At 37.2% G+C, this 19,255-nt stretch overlaps 1 protein-coding gene across 2 annotated transcripts; it reads left to right on the forward strand.

The window, feature by feature from the left end:
- The first annotated feature begins 747 nt into the window (after nucleotides 1-747).
- Nucleotides 748-18,244, forward strand: LOC147405888 (uncharacterized). 2 transcript variants are annotated; one of them, XM_086433768.1, is made up of 10 exons: nucleotides 748-975; nucleotides 1,177-1,394; nucleotides 2,847-2,961; nucleotides 3,473-3,562; nucleotides 3,709-3,894; nucleotides 3,976-4,095; nucleotides 11,125-11,235; nucleotides 16,996-17,077; nucleotides 17,185-17,245; nucleotides 17,897-18,244. In XM_086433768.1, coding segments are annotated over exons 1-10 (1,149 nt in total). In that variant the 5' UTR covers nucleotides 748-810; the 3' UTR covers nucleotides 17,898-18,244. The 2 variants fall into 2 exon arrangements, with proteins under 2 accessions (XP_086289894.1, XP_086289895.1); XM_086433769.1 differs by having other exon boundaries at nucleotides 837-975; nucleotides 1,209-1,394.
- The last annotated feature ends 1,011 nt before the right edge of the window (nucleotides 18,245-19,255 follow it).

A 19,255-nucleotide genomic window follows, 5' to 3' on the forward strand; every position in this document is an offset into this window, starting at 1 on the left:
ATGTATAAATATCAAATTGTTTTATTGATTCGATGGCATATTCGGTACTGTGGTACTGAACAAAACTTTGACAAGATTTCTAAATTATAATAGCCCTGTTCGGTACCCTTGCACCGAACTTTGCATGGTACAATCGGTACATACCATCGAGTCGATTATACTAATTTCGGTACTTATCTATCGAGTGAGTGTTTAGTTTTTTTCATTTTTCAACTAATTCGGTATGTACATACCGAATATGTTATTACATGTTCAGTTTGAACCTACCAAACGATAATGAAAAATGTTAAAAATCGATCATTATTTTTACAATTTGTTTCAAATCTTAACAACACCTTAATATAAAATAAATTTCATCTCATTGCGTTTATTGGTCAATCAATACGAGATGTAATTATCCAAAAAGTGTAACCAACAAAGATTAATATTAAAAACCCTAATAAGTTACCTCCATTGATTCAAATCTATTAAAAACTCATCTAGAGGTAAAGATACTCAAGTGTTAATAGCTGTTATATTGTTATGAGCGAAACAAATTTGATTTTAAAAATTTCGATAGAAATATTTAGGTTTTAATCAGTGGAGTGAATGTGTTCTTTCAATCGGTGATTTTAGGTATACATCCATAGGTACCTTCGATGGGTACAACTAGTAAAAACGCAAGGGTAAAATAGTAAATTGCATTTCTTCCTAAAAGTCACGTAAGTGGGTGCATTGAGTCATTTAGGTTTGTGCAAATAGACCCACACAATTCCAAATTTGCTAAAGGTCGTAAAAAAAACCTCCCTCTTCTGTAGCTCTGGTTCAATCATGGAGGACGACGACGAAACTCCACCTCTTGCAGTTCAAATTGACGAAACCCCCAATCTGATTTCGTCAAAACTACCTGAAAAATCCGAAAATCGAAAAGAAACCAACGAAGATTCAGTTGGAGTAACCGTGATCACTGGGTATCTCGGAGCAGGAAAATCTACTGTAAGTCCATCTCTATGAATCTCAACTCGTTCTTCTTCAGATTCTATGCGTCTTAAATGATATTTCTTTTTGTTTGTTAGTTTGTTTTGTTGTTGTTGTTGTTGTTACATTTTTCATTCGTACTTTTTGATTGAAATTTCATTTAGTTTTCTTTTGAGCAATTTTGTTAGGTTTCTTACACTTAGTACATTTAAATCTCAGCTTGTGAATTTCATCTTAAATGCACAACATAGGAAGAGAATTGCTGTTATATTGAATGAGTTTGGTGAGGAAATTGGAGTAGAAAGGGCAATGATCAACGAGGGAGACGATGGGGCACTCGTTGAAGAATGGGTAGAGTTGGCGAATGGGTGTGTTTGTTGCACTGTGAAGCATAGTCTGGTCCAAGCTCTAGAACAACTCATTCAGAGGAAAGAGAGGTGATTCTATACTCTATGCTTCATTAACGTTCATTTATGATATATATTCTATTTAAAATTTAAAATTTAGATCTTTATTGTATAAATAAAATGATGTTATGATTAAATATCTTCTAGTCTACCTTATTTCGTATAAGTATATATGAATAAACAATTGTAAACCGAGTTAAATGGTATATCTCGTCTGAGACTACTTGGTATCGTCCATGAACAAGATGAGACGTCAAGCTGAGTTTTGAGACCATGATGTAGACACCTCAAAATTGTGCAACATCTTTTCAAAATACTTGGCAAAACTTCTGTTAATCGGAAATAAAAATGCAAGAAGTCTTGGAAAACTCTGAAGAAAATCCGAAAAACTAGGGAAGTCTTGGGGAATTCGTGGAAATCAAGTGAGAGCAAAATATCCTCTGAGGATAACTTTCAATGGTGCTACAAGGCATGTTAGAAAAAATTAAGAATAACGCAGATATAATGGCTGTATATCGATAACATCCCAACCCATGATGCCATTTGTTATATTTCAAAGTCCCATTGAATGCTGGTATTTAGAACAATTTCTTTTTAAATAGAAGCTTAAATTTTTTTTTTTTTTTTTAATTTGAATATTATTTTAGCTTAACATTTTCGAAACGCAGCTTAAATAAAAGAAGTGGGATTTTCGAGGCTTTTGGAAATAATGGCTGTTTAACAGCTTTAAGATTGTAAAGTTCGGTGAAAAATGAAATTTCAAATTTCTATTTGAACCATTATTTCACTTCAATTTCATTTTCTTTTTCTTTATGGAAATATGTCTTTTTATTACATAACATGAATAATTGGTCTTAGCATTATAATGTAATTGTTTTAACAGCCAAGATGGTGATGTGCCCTGTTTTGCTGTTTAGTGAACCATTTTAAACCTTGATTTTTTGTGACCCTTTATGGACTAGTTCACATGGGGATTCATGGGTTCATCTTGTTGAACAGTTCCTAATGCTTAGAAATGAATTAGGATAGAAAACACATACACACTTGTGTTATATAATTCATTATTACTTACACCTCCATTGCCAGTGTTTAAGGAAAAAGAATATAATGGAGCTAACTGTGGTGGGCTTTGGTCGTTAGTCACCATTTTGACAGTTGTTGCTGCCATTATAACAGTGGGTACTTTTGTTCTCACCTTTTTTTTAGTTTTAAATATTTAATATTTTCCCACTAAATCCTACATACCATACACTATAGTTTGAGAACAATAAAATATTGTCAAAATTAAATTAAATTGAATTTTTAGCTCTTTTGGTGTAAGTCTTTCAAGGAGTTTAGGGGGTTCATCTTTAAGGATATTTTGTTTAGATGGGACTCAATTTGTAACGAGAATAGGAATGCCATTATTTACAATATATTTTTTTATTTTTGTAGAGTTCTTAGCAGAACTTAACATTGACTGTTTGTTTCCATGTACCACAGAATTGATCATATATTGTTAGAGACCACAGGATTGGCCAATCCGGCACCTCTTGCATCCGTTCTTTGGTTGGATGATCAATTAGAATCAGCAGTCAGACTTGATTCTATTATCACAGTTTGTTTCCTTCCACCATTATTCTGCAATTTTAGCTTCTATTATTTTGCAATGGGCATTGAGGTTACACCATCATTTCATCTTTAATGCATACTTTAGTTTCTTGGTGATTATTATGATTATGGAGTTTATGGTCCCAAAGATTCATCAACGTTAATGCATTAACTATTTTCTGTTACCAACTCAAGTCGTCAACTACTAATGGTGAACAATATTGAAGCTCATTGGCATGATTTTGGATTTTACTGAATATTACCAGTAAGACTTATCAAAAAATAAATAAAAATTATCAGTAAGTCTTCTACTTTAATCTAAGTAATTTTGAGTTATGTTACATGCCAGTCAACCATACTTTTTTGGGATATGGCTTGATGAAGATGATTTGTGTTGCATGCCCAAGTGTTGTAGAATGCATGTACTTTTCATGGTTCCTTTATCACTGTGATTTTATATAATGTTTCTGCTTTCTTTTCACAATCTCGTACTACTTGTGGATTTGTGACCAAAATAGGTTGTGGATGCCAAAAACCTCAAGCTTCAGCTTAGTCAGCATCATGACTCATCTTCTTTTCCTGAAGCATTTCTTCAAATAGCATTTGCGGTAATTCTGATTAACTTTCTGATTTCTCTATTAGTATTGTGGAAGCTTTCCATTAATTATTCAATTCTCCTGAGTCTCCTTTAATAGGTTGGATCTTAGATGGAATGATTACTACAAGTGGTGATAGGTTTTATTGTTTGTTGTAGGATGTGGTGATTCTTAATAAGGTTGATTTGGTTTCTCCTGAAGATTCTGAAACTATGACCTTGGATCTTCTAGAGGAACTCGAAAAGGATATTTATAGCATTAATTCCCTTGCAAATATCATTCGTTCAGTTCGATGCCAAGTTGACTTGTCTAAGATATTGGACCGCAAGGCCTATGATGCTACGGTTAGTTAATCGTATTTTCCATCTATCATCTAAGAGCTCTTTTTTTACATTTAATTGATAGTTTTCAATTTTTCTTAACAGCATTTTGCTCACTTGGAATCACTTCTGAGAGAAAGCCAGTCCATAGCTTCCAGGAATCTTCATGACAGTAGTGTGCGAACCTTGTGCATATGTGAGCAGCAGAAGGTTGATCTTGATAAGGTAAGCACACTTTTCTTGATATCTATTACATTTAACTCCTTCCTTCATGCCACTTGAGCACAAGGCTTCATTTGTTTGAGATATTTTATCAGATTCACCTGTACTTAATAATTAATATATAATTTAAAAATTACTCTTTTATAAGGCATTGATTGACTTTTAAAATATTCAATATGATATCTTTTTAACCAGTCAAAAACTTTCTCTATTTCACTGACAGATCTCCCCCCATATCTTGATTCACTAGCTCTTTATTTTAGTTAGGCCTTCTTTTGTTGGTTAGTTCAAGGAGTCTTAACCTGCATATGTACATATCCTATTGGAAGTACTCCAATATTTTCCAACATCTTTTGTTTGCTCTAAAAAAAATTCCTTTTAAATTAACGTTCTTCATTTGGGCTGCGACCTTTGAAAATCTCCACTGCAGACCATATCAGAGCTAGGGATATTACTTATGTGGATTTCAATTTTATGTGCAAATCCAATGGTGAGTCGGTTAGCCATTTTTTAATCGACTGTGATTCTGCAAGTAAGGTTCAGGCTCACTTCCTTTCACTTTTTGCTATATCATCGTGCCTTCCCAAATCTGTTGTTCAATTGTTCCATAGTCGGCAATCCAAGGCTGTGAGCTGGTAAAGAGAAGATTTTGTGGAGGCTAGAGAATAATTTGAGAATAATTGTGTCAAGTCTCTTTGTGAGAGCATGGCATGAATTTATATTAATTACAAAGGTTAAATTACAGAAAAGTCCTTATAAATAAAATACTATCACTAATAAGTAATTAAGACTGGAAAACAACTATAGCAACTAACTAAATTATTTCCAATACTCCCCTTCAAGCTGGGGAGAATATATCAACTAAACCCAGCTTGACAAGGTGAGAATTAGTGATAGATGGACCAACAGACTTCGTAAGCATATCGGCAATCTGATCTGAAGAAGGAGCGACAACTGTCTGAAGGTCACCAGGTCGAATTTTCTCCCTAAAAAAGTGAATATCAACCTCAATGTGCTTAGTTTTTTCATGAAGAACTGAGTCAGAAGCAAGCATAATAGCAGACTTGTTATTATATAGCATAGTAGAAGAACCAGAAACAGGAAAACCCAACTCTGTCAAGAAAGAACGAAGCCAAATTATTTCACATGTACCAAGGGCCATAGCACGATACTTAGCTTCAACAGAAGAACGAGATACCACATTCTGTTTCTTACTTTTCCACGAGATAAGATTATTACCATAAAAGGTACAAAAACCAGAGATAGATCTCCTATCTGTAAGAGAGCCAACATAATCAGCATCTATAAAACAAGACAAATGCGGCTGAGCAGTGAAAAAGTAGAAAAGTCCAAGTCCAGGACGTGACTTCAAGTAGCGAAGAATGCGATAAACTGCATCAAGATGAGATACACGCAGAGTATGCATGAACTGGTTGACCACACTGATTGCAAATGACAAATCCGGTCTAGTGTGTGTTAGATAAATCAGACGGCCTACAAGTCTCTGATAAGAAGAGGGATCTGATAAAAGATCATCAGAATCAGCTTGAAGACGATGATTCTGATTCATAGGAGAGGAAGTAGGATGACAACCAAGCATTCCAGTGTTCTGAAGAAGATCCAATGTGTATTTTCGCTGATATAGTGATATACCACGGCTAGAGCGAGCCACTTTTATCCCCAAGAAGTACTTAAGTGGACCTAAGTCTTTAACCTCAAAGACACGACCTAATAGCGTCTTAACCTTATTAATCCATTGTGCATCATCTCCAGTCACAATGATATCATCCACATAGACCAAAACAATTGTGTAACGACCATCCACTCCTCGACAAACAAAGCAAGTATGATCCGAGTGACATCTAGAAAATTTCATAGAAAGAATAACCTCAGAAAAACGCTGAAACCAGGTTCGCGGGGACTGCTTCAGGCCATACAAAGACTTAAGAAGGCGACATACCTTCCCAGAATACTCCCCCTGAAGACGAAACCCTGAAGGAGGGTTCATATAAATAACCTCAGTCAAATCACTATTCAGAAATGCATTCTTCATATCAAGTTGGTGAAGTAGTCAGGAGTTACACGCAGCTAGGGAGATAAGAAGGCGAACAGTGGAGAGTTTGGCGATAGGAGCGAACGTGGCACTAAAATCTTTTCCTGGGGTCTGTGTAAATCCCTTAGCAACTAGTCGTGCCTTATATCGATTAAAAGTACCATCTGCGAGATATTTCACTGTGAAGACCCATTTACAATCAACAGTCCGGGCCCAGACGGAAGAGGAACAAGTTCTCAGGTATTATTGGTTTGCAAAGCATCCATTTCAGCAGTCATAACTTTTGTCCATTGAGGATCTCGTAATGCCTTTGAGACAGACCGAGGAATTCGAATAGAATCAATTGCGGCAAGGTAGGCCTGATAAGAAGAAGAAAGACCCTGATAGGAAAGAAACTGGGCAATAGGATGATCAGTAACACACCCCAGCTTACCTTTGCGCAGGGCAATAGGTAAGTGAGAGTCAAAAATAGATGGAATAAGAACGGGTATATGTGTGGAGGTAGAAGAGGGTATACCTGAATCCAAGGAAGAGGTTGGTTGGGGTGAGTGCGACGAGTGTAGACCTGAAGCGGTGGCGGAGATGGAGGAAAAACTGGAGAAGGTAGCACGATAGGGGACGAGTCCTGCAAAGTAGGAGAATCCTACAAAGTAGATGTAGCATGATAGTATGAAACATTTTAAAAAAAGGTAACATCAAGAGTGTGGATGACACGGTGAGAAACTGGATCATAACACCTATAGCCCTTGGACATAGAGAAGTAACACAAAAAAATGTATCGAATAGCTTTATCATCCAATTTCGTATGATTGGGGGTCTTATCTTGAACGAAACACGTGCATCCAAAGACACGAGGTGTAATAGGGAAGAAAATGCTATCAGGTTGAAGGACATGAAGGGGCACTTGCCCTTCTAGGGTGTGACTTGGAACCCGATTAAGAAGAAAAGCTGCAGTATGGACATTCATATTCCAAAATGCCTTTGGAACATGCATTCCGCGAAGAAGACAAGGGATAATGTTCATGAGGTGGCGGTTCTTGCGTTCTGCCACCCCGTTCTGTTCATGAGTATAAGGACACGTCAACTGGTGAAGCATACCCTTCTCATGAAGATGGGTGTGAATACCATCAAATATATATTCCCCCCCATTATCAGACCTAAGGGATTTAACAGTAATATTGTACTGAGTCTGAATCATTTAAAGAAAATTAACAAAAATTGGAAGCACCTCAGAACACGAATGCATCAAATAAACCCAAGTGCAACGGGAGTAATCATCTATAAATGTAACATAATAACGATGACCATTAAAGGCAGTAACAGAGGAAGGCCCCCACACATCAGAATGAACTAAATCAAATATCGCATTAAACTTATGCATATGAGGAATATAAGAAGTACGGTGTGTTTAGAAAGTTCGCACACAGAGCATTGAAATTTATGTCCTCTACAAGCAGTTTTTAAAACAGGAAATAAAGAACACAAGTGTTGAAAATTGGCATGTCCTAAGCGAGCATGCCATAAATCTAAAGTCTGAGAGGTAAAAGTGTGACTGCCAGATGATGGAAGCACGAAATCTGGAGCAGCAGTAGGCTGAGATCCAAACACGTACAGCCCATCCTTCTCATACTTCTTGCCAAAAATCCTTTTCGAAGTCGGATCTTGAAAAATGCAGTGAGTAGGAAAAAAGGTAACTGAGCAATTATGAGACTTAGTAATACTGCTAACAGACAAAAGATTGAGAGATAGGTGAGGGACATGAAACACATAATCTAGAGAAATCCTAGAGTTAAAGGGATGATACTCTTGCTGTGGACAGGTGTAAGAGATCCATCAGCAAGGTGAACCTCCCTATGGGTGGTGGAAGAAAAAGAAGTAAAGTGGCTAGACTCACCGGTCATGTGATCAGAGGCACCATAATCAATAACCCATGTCAGAGGAGTAGAGTTAGATTGAGTGACATTGAATGCAGAGGATGTACTTGGAGGCGTAATACCTGAGGCCGCAGTCGATGAAGTTTTAGTGTGAGCTTTAATCTGATCCCAGATAATAGTGGCATCTGAGTCTGTAGATGTTGTAAGTCAATCGTGCCAACTGAAGGAGGATCAGTAGATGAGGACTTTACTGTAATAGCACGAGGAGCAGAATGTCCCAAAGATGAAGTGGAAGAAGATCGTGGTATCAGATGAGGATAGAGCTAAAAGCAGCGAGCCTTCTCATGACTAGTCTTCCCACAATGACTGCAAGTAAGGCCACTCCCTTTACCACTACCATGGCTACCACGGCCACGACTCCCTGATCTAGTAGTATGGAGGTCGGAAAAACTCGAGTTGGCAGCTAAGGCCTTCTAATCTGTAGCTGGAGCAGAAAGAATGCCAGGGACCTAATGTTGAGGAGGAGGAATATGGCAACGATGCTCATCACTATCGATGGTCGCAAATATCTCAAATAAAGAAGGTAAAGGAATGGTGTTGAGGATCTGTGTTTGGAGTGCCTCAAATTCTGGATGTAGACCCTTAAGAAACTGGTAGGTTTGATGTCGAGCAATCCACTTGACAACATAATCGGCTGCCTCTGAAGACAATTCAGCCATAGACTCATAGTGAGAAAATTCTTTCCAACGTGACTGAAGGTATCCAAAGTAATTGGCTACACTCTGAGTCCCTTGGGTAGCCTGGGCAATGTCCCGATAAAGTTCATAAATCCTCGAGTCATTCCTGGAATGTGCGTATGTTCGAGTAAGTGCTGACCATAAAGATGGAACTGTCTCATGGTACATGAACATGGTATAAATGTGCTGCTCCATGGAGTTAAATAGTCACCCAATGATAGTGCAGTTGTCGATTTCTCATGATTCAAATTTAGGATCAGTTAAAGGTGGTTTAGTAACAGTCCCAGAGAGCCATCCAGATTTTCCTCTACTTCCTAGAAAGAGACGCACAGATCAGGACCATGACTGAAAGTTCCGACCATCGAGAAGAGCAGTAGTAATACGTTGAGCTGAGGAGTTAGATCCAAGAACTGCAGTAGAAGTTGTAATTCCTTGTTCCGAAGACATTACTTTGGTTTGAAGGGAGATCTAAAGGAGAAATTGTTTAAAATTTCTTAAAGACAAATCCAAAACTTGCTGTTGTACGCGCAAGACTGAAAGAAGGGTCATAACAACCTGCTGCGGTAATAATAGGACTTAAAGAAGGATCCTATGCTTGCGGCTATAATCGCAAAACTAAACAAATAAGATATCCACTGCTGGCACCAGGTTCCAGTGACGACGCAGGGTCCAACACTGTTGCAGGAGAAATTTGAAGCTATTCAGACTGATGCAAGACCAAAAACGAAGGTCTAGAGATGTCGAGACCTATCGTAGGACCAAAGCAAGACAGCCACTACTGTCGCCTGATCAAACCGAAGGGAAAAATCTCTTGCAATAAAGTCGCTTGACCAAGCCAAGGCCCAAAACTTCTTGCAGTGACGTCGTAGAACTAAATCGAAACCCAAATCACTATCGCTTGACCAAACCGAAACCCAAATCACTGTCGTAGGACCAAAATGAAACCCAAAGCATTGTCGATTGACCAAAACGAAACCCAAATCACTGTCGTAGGACCAAAATGAAACCCAAATCACTATCGCCTGACCAAAATGTAACCAAAACCACTTGCAGTGGAGTCGTAGGACCAAAACGAAGCTAGAAAACCAGTCGCTTGGTTGCAGTGAGGTCGTAGAGATCTATCGCAGGGTCAATTAGAGGTCCTATGTTAGTCGCAGGAGTTGTAGGACCAAAAAACAGCCACTATTTGCTATTGCTCACATAAAAAAATGGCTATTACGAATGAATAAACCCTAGCATAGGGTATAAGCATAGCGCATTATTGCAGCATGTGAGGAGAAATAAGAAAAAGAAAAAAAAAATTGAACTACCCCCGAAGGGGAGAAGATTGAATGAGATTGACTCTAGGTTAGGGTTTAGTGAGTGAAGGGAAGAAAGAGAGAAAGAAGAAAAATTCCTTGGCTCTGATACCAAGAAGAATTTGAGAATAATTGTGTCAAGTCTCTTTGTGAGAGCTTGGTAGGAATTTATATTAATTACAAAGGTTAAATTACAGAAAAGTCCTTATAAATAAAATACCATCACTAATAAGTAATTAAGACTGGAAAGCAACTAACTAAATTATTTCCAATAGCTCATTCCCTTTGTTATGTGTTGGGGTCTAAGGAAGGAGAAGAACTGGTGGGTTTTTGAAGGAAAATAACATTTTCTTCAAAAGGTTGTTGGTGTATTGGTTCTGTTGTATTTTTTTGTGAATTATTCCCTGATTTTACTTGTCTTTTTTGAGGACTTTCTCTTTAGATGGGTCTTGATTTATTAGTTGAGTAGTTTAGTGTATCTCATCCTCCTCTCTAATAAGTGTAATGATTTTCTGACGTTCCCTCTGACACACGCATACGACCCCTGATGTGGCATGTGCTAGAACCATAAATTCTTGTCACCAGGATACACAACTGTAATTTATGGGGCTGTACAGCAGTTTATCCTGAGGGAAAAGAATCTATGGTTCTAGCACATGCCACATCAGGGGGCGTGTGTCAGACGGGGCGTCAGAAAATCACGACTCTTCCAATAAAGTTCTTTTTATATGTCAAAAAAATAAAAATTGAATTTTTATGAGAGCATACATTATCCTAAATGGAAATCCACCTCATTAAGAACTCATTGAAATTTGGTACCATTAGAGGCCACTTGAAGGGCTTTACTTTGGTATTTCAGTTTTCTGGACTGTATTAATAAGTTATCTAAACTATGGGGTAGCAACTCTAGTACATTTAACATTGTAGTTGTAAGTGAAGACTTCTTTCCTTTCCTTTGCTTTCATTTCCTTTTCACTTCCTTAACAAAGGTTAACATCTCTCGATTGAATGCTTGATGTACTGTATTGTAACCAATATACATTTTTTCTAACTTTAGTATCTTTTTCCAGGTTCGGATATGGCTTGAGGAGATTCTTTGGGAGAAGAAATACGACATGGATGTCTATCGTTGCAAAGGGGTTTTAAATGTACAAGGCTCGGATCATCTTCATACGATACAGGTTAAGTTTCATCATATATACCCTCAAATTGCTTTTCTATAAATATATCCTTAATAGGTCACCAAGTCACTTGAAAGATAGGTGTTTTGTCATGCTTTGATTCTCAGCTTTGGTCCTCGCTATTGTCTTTTTGGTGGAACGTAGCTTAGATTTTCCTTAGACGGCCAGACTACTTATGCTCGTGCATCAGTTCTCTTTTTCCTCCATGTTCTACACACATCTTCACTTCATCCTTTTCGAGTTAGAATCATAGTGAAAAAGTCGGGATTCAGAAAAATTCAGCAAGGAAAAAATCAATGAAAGTGGAAAAAAGTCGGAGAAAAAACGGGAAAATAAAAATATACTATCACTTGTATTATATATGTTCTGATAATAGGGACTAAATATCTAATTTATTATGCTTTCTTGGTTTATTTGTTATTTTCTTTATTAGAAGGAGTAGTTTGTAATTTCCAAAAAAATTATTATAAAAGGGATGAGGACATGAGACAAGATATCTCATTTTTTCTCTTTTCATCTTTTCTACTCTTCTCTCTTCTCTTCCTCTTTCCTCTCCTAAGAAATCCTAGAAAAAGTCAAATTGGTATCAGAGCCTCTCGTAAAGGATTCCGAAATGCGAAGATGAATTTTCCTCCTCGAATAATGGCCATATGGCTTGTATAGGGAATCGTGTGGCCTATGAATCCTTCAAGTTTGTGTCTTTCCTTCTTGTAAGTTGTTAGAGGATGTTTTATTGAAATTATTTTGTTAGTTATTGGCAAGGCTTTGAGGGTGGATTAGGAGATTTTTCTGAAAAATAGTTGTCAAATCCATTTTTTGGTGTTTCTTTTCATAAAAAAAACATCGAGTAGATCAGCCGCAATTCTATTTTTTCTTTTGGGTGATTTTTTGCGGCTTGTGTGTATCTTGCGTTGTCTTGGTTGCCTTTTGAGTGTAAATGGTTTCTTCGGGCTCCTCCAAAGTCACTTCACATGGGAATTCTCAAGTTTAGAGTTACGATGATTACCCTTCTCTTCAAATTACTATAGTTAAGTTGGATGACTCCAATTGTTTATAGTGGTCTCAATCGATTAAGAGGTACATTCATCGTCGTGGAAAGGTGGGATACATAAATGGGAAGCTTCCTCTGCTCGATTTAGAGGATGTGTTGTTGAGAAATGGGATTGCGAAAACTCCTTGGTGATTTCTTGGCACTTAAATTCTATGCATCCATCCATTAGTCGAGGCCTTCTGTTTTTGAATACGGCTAAGGATGTATGAGATACCATGGCTCAGACCTACTCGCAACTCCAGAACATTGCTCACATGTATCAGCTTCGCCAAGAGATTGGTAATCTTCGTCAGGGGGAGAAGACATTAGCTACCTTCTTTTCTTCCCTACGTGTTAAGTGAGAAGAATTAGACTATTATCGAGTTGTTTAGTGGGAATTTCCTAAAGAGTTGTTTAGTGGGAATCTCCCAAAGATGGTCAAGTTTATAGGCGATTACTGGAGGAGGACCATGTGTTTGAATCCTTGGCGGGTCTCAACCCAGAATATGAGATGGTGCGGGTGCAAATCTTGAGTAAGGGTGAATTTTCCCTCTCTGACTGCGGTGTATTCTATTGTTTAGAGTGAGGAAAGCCGCCATATTGCTATGCTTCCTCCACCTATAGGGGATCGTTTTGCTCTTGTATCATAGTTTTCCCTTCCTCCAAAGGGAAATCCGAGTGGACCTCGCAAGCCTTCTTCTATTAGTGATGGGAAGAAGATTTAGAAATGTGATTATTGTGGGAAGACTGGCATTCCAAAGAGCATTGTTGGGATCTACATGGAAAACCTCCTATGAAGCCTGTTAAAGGAGGTGCCCACCTAATGACTATTTCTACTCCTATGCCATCTAGTTCGGTTGATGCGTCTTTTATGTCTCATGAGGAGATTGAGAAACTCAGGGGCCTTCTAGCTTGTCTTGATTAGGGATCTTCTTCTGCATCTTCAGCTTTTGCTCACACAGGTACTTTGACATCTGTCAATTCTACATCTGTTTCTTCTTCCTCCTGGATCATTGATTCAGGTGCATTTGATCATATGACTGAGGAGATTGAGAAACTCAGGGGCCTTCTAGCTTGTCTTGATTAGGGATCTTCTTCTGCATCTTCAGCTTTTGCTCACATAGGTACTTTGACATCTGTCAATTCTACATCTGTTTCTTCTTCCTCCTGGATCATTGATTCAGAAGCATTTGATCATATGACTGTTATGTCATCACTTTGGCCACCTGTGAGGTGCTCACTTAGACCACCTGTCTTTTTGGTCTTTACATGTTTTGTTTCCGAAGTTGTTTGCATTTGTTTCTTTTCAAAGTTTATAGTGGGAAGTTTGTCAGTTGTTTAAACATTGTAGAACCTCTTTTTATCCTAGTGATATAAGAAGTTTGTTTGCTTTTCATATTGTTCTTATTGATGTATGGGGGCCTTGTCCTACTGTCTCTTTGAATGGTTATCGATATTTTATTACATTTGTGGATGATTTTCACGTGCTACGTGGTTGTATTTACTGAGGTCTCATGATGAAGCTCCAAATCTTATCAAGAACTTCCATAAAATGGTGTTGAATCAAAATGACACTAATATTAAGATCTTCATGTCTGACAATGTTGATGAATACTTTTAGGGGGAGTTTGAGCATTATCTATTTGAGTTTGGTATTATTCATCAGAGCACTTATCCCCATACTCCCTAGCAAAATGGCGTAGTTGACCGCAAGAATCACCATTTACTAGAAGTTGCACGTGGACTCATGAATGCCACCATGCTTAAGAGATATTGAGGAGATGCTGTTCTTATCGTTGTTTACTTGATTAATAGCATGCCATCCTGAGTTATTGGGCAGATATTTCTTATGTTGTGAGTGTGATCAGCCAATACATGCATTCTCCTAGAACTCATCACCTTGCAGTAGTCGAATGGGTTTTGTGTTATCTAAAATCTTGTTCAGGGAAGGGAATTATATTTGCTAATCTTGGTCACCTCAAGTTGGAAACTTTCTCAGCTGTCAATTGGGTTGGATCAGTGGATGACAGACGATCCACATCTGGGTATTATGTCTTTCTTGGAGGTAATATTGTGTTGTGGAGGAGTAAGAAGATTGTTGCCAGATCGAGCGTTGAAACCAAGTATAGGGCCATGGCTCATAGTGTAGCAGAGCTCCTATGGTTGAGATCTCTCCTACATGATCTTGGAGTTGTGGCTCCCCATCTTATGAATTTGTACTTTGATAACAAAGTTTCCATAATCATTGCTCATAATCTAGTTCAAAATGATCTCACCAAGCACATTGAGGTTGACAGACATTTTGTTTGTGAGCGAGTTGCTAGTTCTTTACAAAAGGCTTAGCTTCAAGTACATTCCGTACCATTCTTGACAAGTTGGGTATGTCCGACATCCAAGTCCTGCTTGAGAGGGAGTGTTGTAATTATATGGACTAGATAACTAATTTATTATGCTTTTTGGGTTTATTTGTTATTCCTTTATTAGGAGTAGTTTGTAATTTTCAAAAAATTTATTATAAAAGGGATGAGGATATGAGACAAGATATCTATTTTTCCTCATTTTTACTCTCCTTTCCTCTCTCTTCTCTTCCTCTTCCCTCTCTTAAGAAACCCTTGAACAAAGTCAACTATACATTATAAAATTACATTTTAAATATAATATAAACAATATTCTTTAAAGCTTTGTGAATAACCCAGAGTTAAATTGCCGATTGAAAGAATTGTGAGTTAATCATTTTTTTTTAAAATCGGAGAATTTTGTCACTGTGGTTGGAATAGCTGACATTATAGTCTCGTTCTTTTAAGTTCTTCGAGTAGTACTTGATTGAACTCTCATGTAGTAATGACTAAGTAGTTGGTCAAGTTTTCTTGAGTTCTCTATGAAAACCAAGACTGCCCTCATAACTTGATAGAAGTCTTCGTCACCCTAAAGTAACTCATTTTCAAGTTTTTGGTTGATTATTCCTTTTCCTCTTATTTCCACTTTGCCCATGCTATTGACAGTAATCTTCTTCTACAGATCATCATCTAAGCCTCATCCCAAAGATTTGGGCCGGCTAAAAGAATCTTGTGTTAGGAAAAAAAAGTCTAAAATTTGACTTTGAGCAAACAGTCACAGGAATAATATATTGGGCAGATTTCTCATGTTTATTTTTCTTATATCCAGCAAAATTATCAATCAACAAAACTAGCTATCACAGATGCAGTAGATCAAGAATCTGTAAAATAAACTTGAGAGCGGTAAATTTAGAACTTATCAGTTAGTGCTTGCAGATCGAGGGATGAGCTAGTCTTGATATCCTAAAGCTAAATATGAGATTTTCCCTCTACTACTCAGAGTTTATGTTGTTGGATCATAGTGATCATCCCTCATGATCCAATTAGATCTCCTCCCCTTCAAACTCAATGATGAATTGTAGGAAGGAAGAAAACCAAAGACAATAACATCACAATTTGAAATAGAAATTAAACTCTACCATTGAAAGAGTATTTTCATATCCACTTTGACCACCTCAATTCACATTCTTTTGTTTCCTCCTCTTGTTCCTTTAGAACTTCAAACTTGTATATTCGATCTAACTGGAGCTGTAACTGGCCTTCGTGAATGTACCCAAACCATCTCAATTGATTTTCTTAGTTTATCACCTATTGGAGCTGCTACATTTTGTGTTCATGTCCAGTTTTACCTTCTGGATTTTTTTGCACTCATCCATCACTGCAGTCTTGTCTTTTCTATATTCAATCCATTAACATGATGCTTTTTGACCACCCAACATTCAGCTCCATAAAGCATAGCTGGTCTTACTGCTGTACCTTATAAAATTTTCCTTATTATTTGATTGGTTTGCGTTGGTCACATAGCACTCTAGAAGCACACCTCCACTTTAACTATCAAGTTCAAATTTTATTGTTAATATTTTCCTCAATCTCTCGATCCTTATGTATAATAGACCTGAGATAACGGGAATGGTCACTTCTTCTATAGGTAAAGACATAGTCACCAAATTCTCCAACTTATTGAATAAGTCGTGATTAAATTGTAACTTTTTTCCTTCACCAGTTCACTCACAATTTAATTGTCACTTTTTCAATAAGACACTACTTTTATTTATTTTGTGATTAAATCTGAAAAAACGAAATATGAGCTTGATGCACTAGTAAGAGGATATGGCCAGTAGTAAGAGGAACCTAGGTGAAGATAATGTTGACCATCATACTGCTATCAAAAGGAAAAAAATGTTGACCATTTTACGAATTAAGCATAAGATGACGACCATGGAAATGAGGATGACATTGATTTTGATATTTTGACCAGTACAATATAAACTTTGAATATGTTGTAGATCTGTGGTTATTTGTTGTGGATGGAGGTATGATATCAATATGGGGTTCAATGATTTATTATTGTAGTTTAATATGGGATTTGATAATATAATATGATAACACCAACTATTAAGAATAATAACACAGTCCTAACCTATCTCAATTTTTTTTTTCTCGTTTTTATCAAATTTTCCAAGATTTTCCCTTTCTGACTTATTCCTGAACCCCGACTTGGTGACCATGGATAGAGTCCAGAAATTTCCACTAAATGCAAAGCACTTCACATTAAACGGGTTTAACTGACTTTTTCTGATACCAATTGCTTAATTGTTTATTTTTTTATTTTTTATTTTTTATTCTTTTCATTTGCCTCAACAGAAATTTTGATGTCTTGGAATGTTTTGACAGGCCGTGAGGGAGATATATGAGATTCTTCCAGCTCGCAGATGGCAGCAAGGAGAGAATCGGATGGATAAGATAGTGTTTATAGGTAAAGCTCCAGACTTGGATAATCTTTCTTTTGCTTCTTAGATTCCTATAACAAATTATGTAGACCCCTTTTATGATATATATATTATTTTTTTCAATGGGTTGCAGGTCGAAATCTGGATGAGGACATTCTCAGGGATTCTTTCAAAGCATGCACTTTGCCAACATGGTAATATTTATTTCGGTTAAAAACTTGGAATTATTATTTTTACCACTTTTTGCTAATCAAACAATTGATGTTTAATCAAGCATTGCTTGGTAGGGCTTGAGCTCGAGTTATATATATATTTTACTCGATCAATGTTTTATACTGTCGTAGCTGGCCAAGTCTTCCATGAGTATTTTCTCTGTGCGTACGTCTAAAAAAATTGTTCTTAAGAAAATTTTTGCTTCTCTAGCATTATTCTTTTTTCCAAAATTTGAGCTATTCCTTTGTTATTTTTCCATAGAAATTTAATGGACACGCCAGGATTGGGTGTCTCATGGAAAAACAAAATCCAGCTGTTAGGATTGACACGTATTCCCATAATACACCATTATGATAAATTTTGACTGTCAGATTTCCATAGTTTTATAATTCCAAGTATATCTGTGTCAAACTTGTAATTCCTTGAGACTTCATTTCCAAGGGTCGGATTGTATTTGGATTATATGATATGGATTACAGATTCGGATTCAAAACTATGATATGAAATCTGAAGGGGTCCAACACATTGCTTGCATAAATATAGATTGTCAATGGTTTTGTTATAATAAGAATTATAATTTCTTGAAAGCTCTTGCTATCTTCTTCTCTTAAGGTTATTCCATTGTGATGCAGATGATTTTGGGACCCACCTCCTACTGCCGATGCAACGAGGACCTTTGGATTGGTCGAAATCCCTCAATCTGAGGCCCATCTCTAAGGATGCTAATCCTTGATCATGCTCATCACTGGACTTGGTATCCTCATAGAAAACTTCCAAAGGTGGAGTAGTCTCTAACGACACTCTTTCTTTAGTGATATACTCGTGGAATCATAGAACATAAATCACACTACTTGCATCTACAAGAAACACCAAATGTTCAAACAGTTTTACAAATTTTTCTCACTAGTGTTTATTTAATTGAAGGGTACAAATCTTACTGTAATTTCGATCTATCATTATTAGTCTGATTTTGGTGGTCATGATTCCGTTATTGGATGAGATCTATCATTTTCCCTCAATAACTTCGATGAAAATGTTGAAATTCTTGGTAGAAGACCACCCTTAACTTACACTCTTCTTTGCTATTTCCTTCATCTCTAAAACTCTTAATCTCATTTTCTCATCGCTAAGCAAATCTTTAACCTTCTTATTAGTTTCTTCCGTTGGGATAATTCAGTTCTCTTTTGGTTGCAACTTCAATCCAACTTTCCAAACATCAGATATGTAACTTTGGTTATGGAATTGGTCACCAAAGTAAGGCCAACAGAGGAATGGAACTCCCATGCTTAATCCTTCCATTGTTGAATTCCTACCACAATGAGTCAAGAAGCAAGAAATGGAAGGATGGCTCAACACCTGCTGTTGTGGTGCCCACCCCACCACTTTTCCATTTGAACCTAATCTTGCTTGAAAACCATCTGGGTATGTTTCGGTTGGACCGTCGGTGAGATTGGGTTGCATGACCCACAAGAAAGGCTGACAAGTAAGCTCGAGCCCGAGTGCTAGCTCATGGAACTGGTCCTGGTTAAAAGACCATGAAGCTTCCAAAGGCAACATGGATGACAGAACAGGAAGTCTGTTTATCTAGCCAGTGCAGGCAAGTCGAGTCTTCCGGCAAAAAGTTTCCATGAATCTAGTCTAGGTGGCAACACTTAAGCAATGGGCCGATTGGGAGGAGGTTTGGATTCAATTGAAAAGTTGGTTTTTTGATCTCGTAGAATGAGTTGCATGGAACCAAATCAACGTCTTTGATTGCTTCCTTGTTTGTTAATATGTATCGAAATAATGTTTGGTCCACCGAAGGGTCACCGATGCGGTTCCATGGATAATGGGTTCTGTTCATGGGAGGCATGGTAGGAGATAGGCGGACCATTTTTCGATTTATGGGGCTCCTGTAAGTTTGATTAACCAATTTTGTCTTTAGTAAAATCTTTGAAAATGACGTAAACTTTTAATTGAAATTTTAATAAAATTAGGGAAGGGACACTGCT

This window comes from Akebia trifoliata, chromosome 3, assembly GCF_017979445.1.
Source record: "Akebia trifoliata isolate Shusen 1 chromosome 3, ASM1797944v1, whole genome shotgun sequence".
Taxonomy (NCBI): Eukaryota; Viridiplantae; Streptophyta; class Magnoliopsida; order Ranunculales; family Lardizabalaceae; genus Akebia; species Akebia trifoliata.

Bases quoted from the DNA above. Each gene is read 5' to 3' on its own strand.
- LOC147405888 (XM_086433768.1), top strand. From the start codon at position 811: ATGGAGGACGACGACGAAACTCCACCTCTTGCAGTTCAAATTGACGAA. The intron at 976-1,176 runs GTAAGTCCATCT...TTTAAATCTCAG, and splicing joins TCGGAGCAGGAAAATCTACT to CTTGTGAATTTCATCTTAAA. The intron at 3,563-3,708 runs GTAATTCTGATT...TGTTTGTTGTAG, and splicing joins TTCTTCAAATAGCATTTGCG to GATGTGGTGATTCTTAATAA.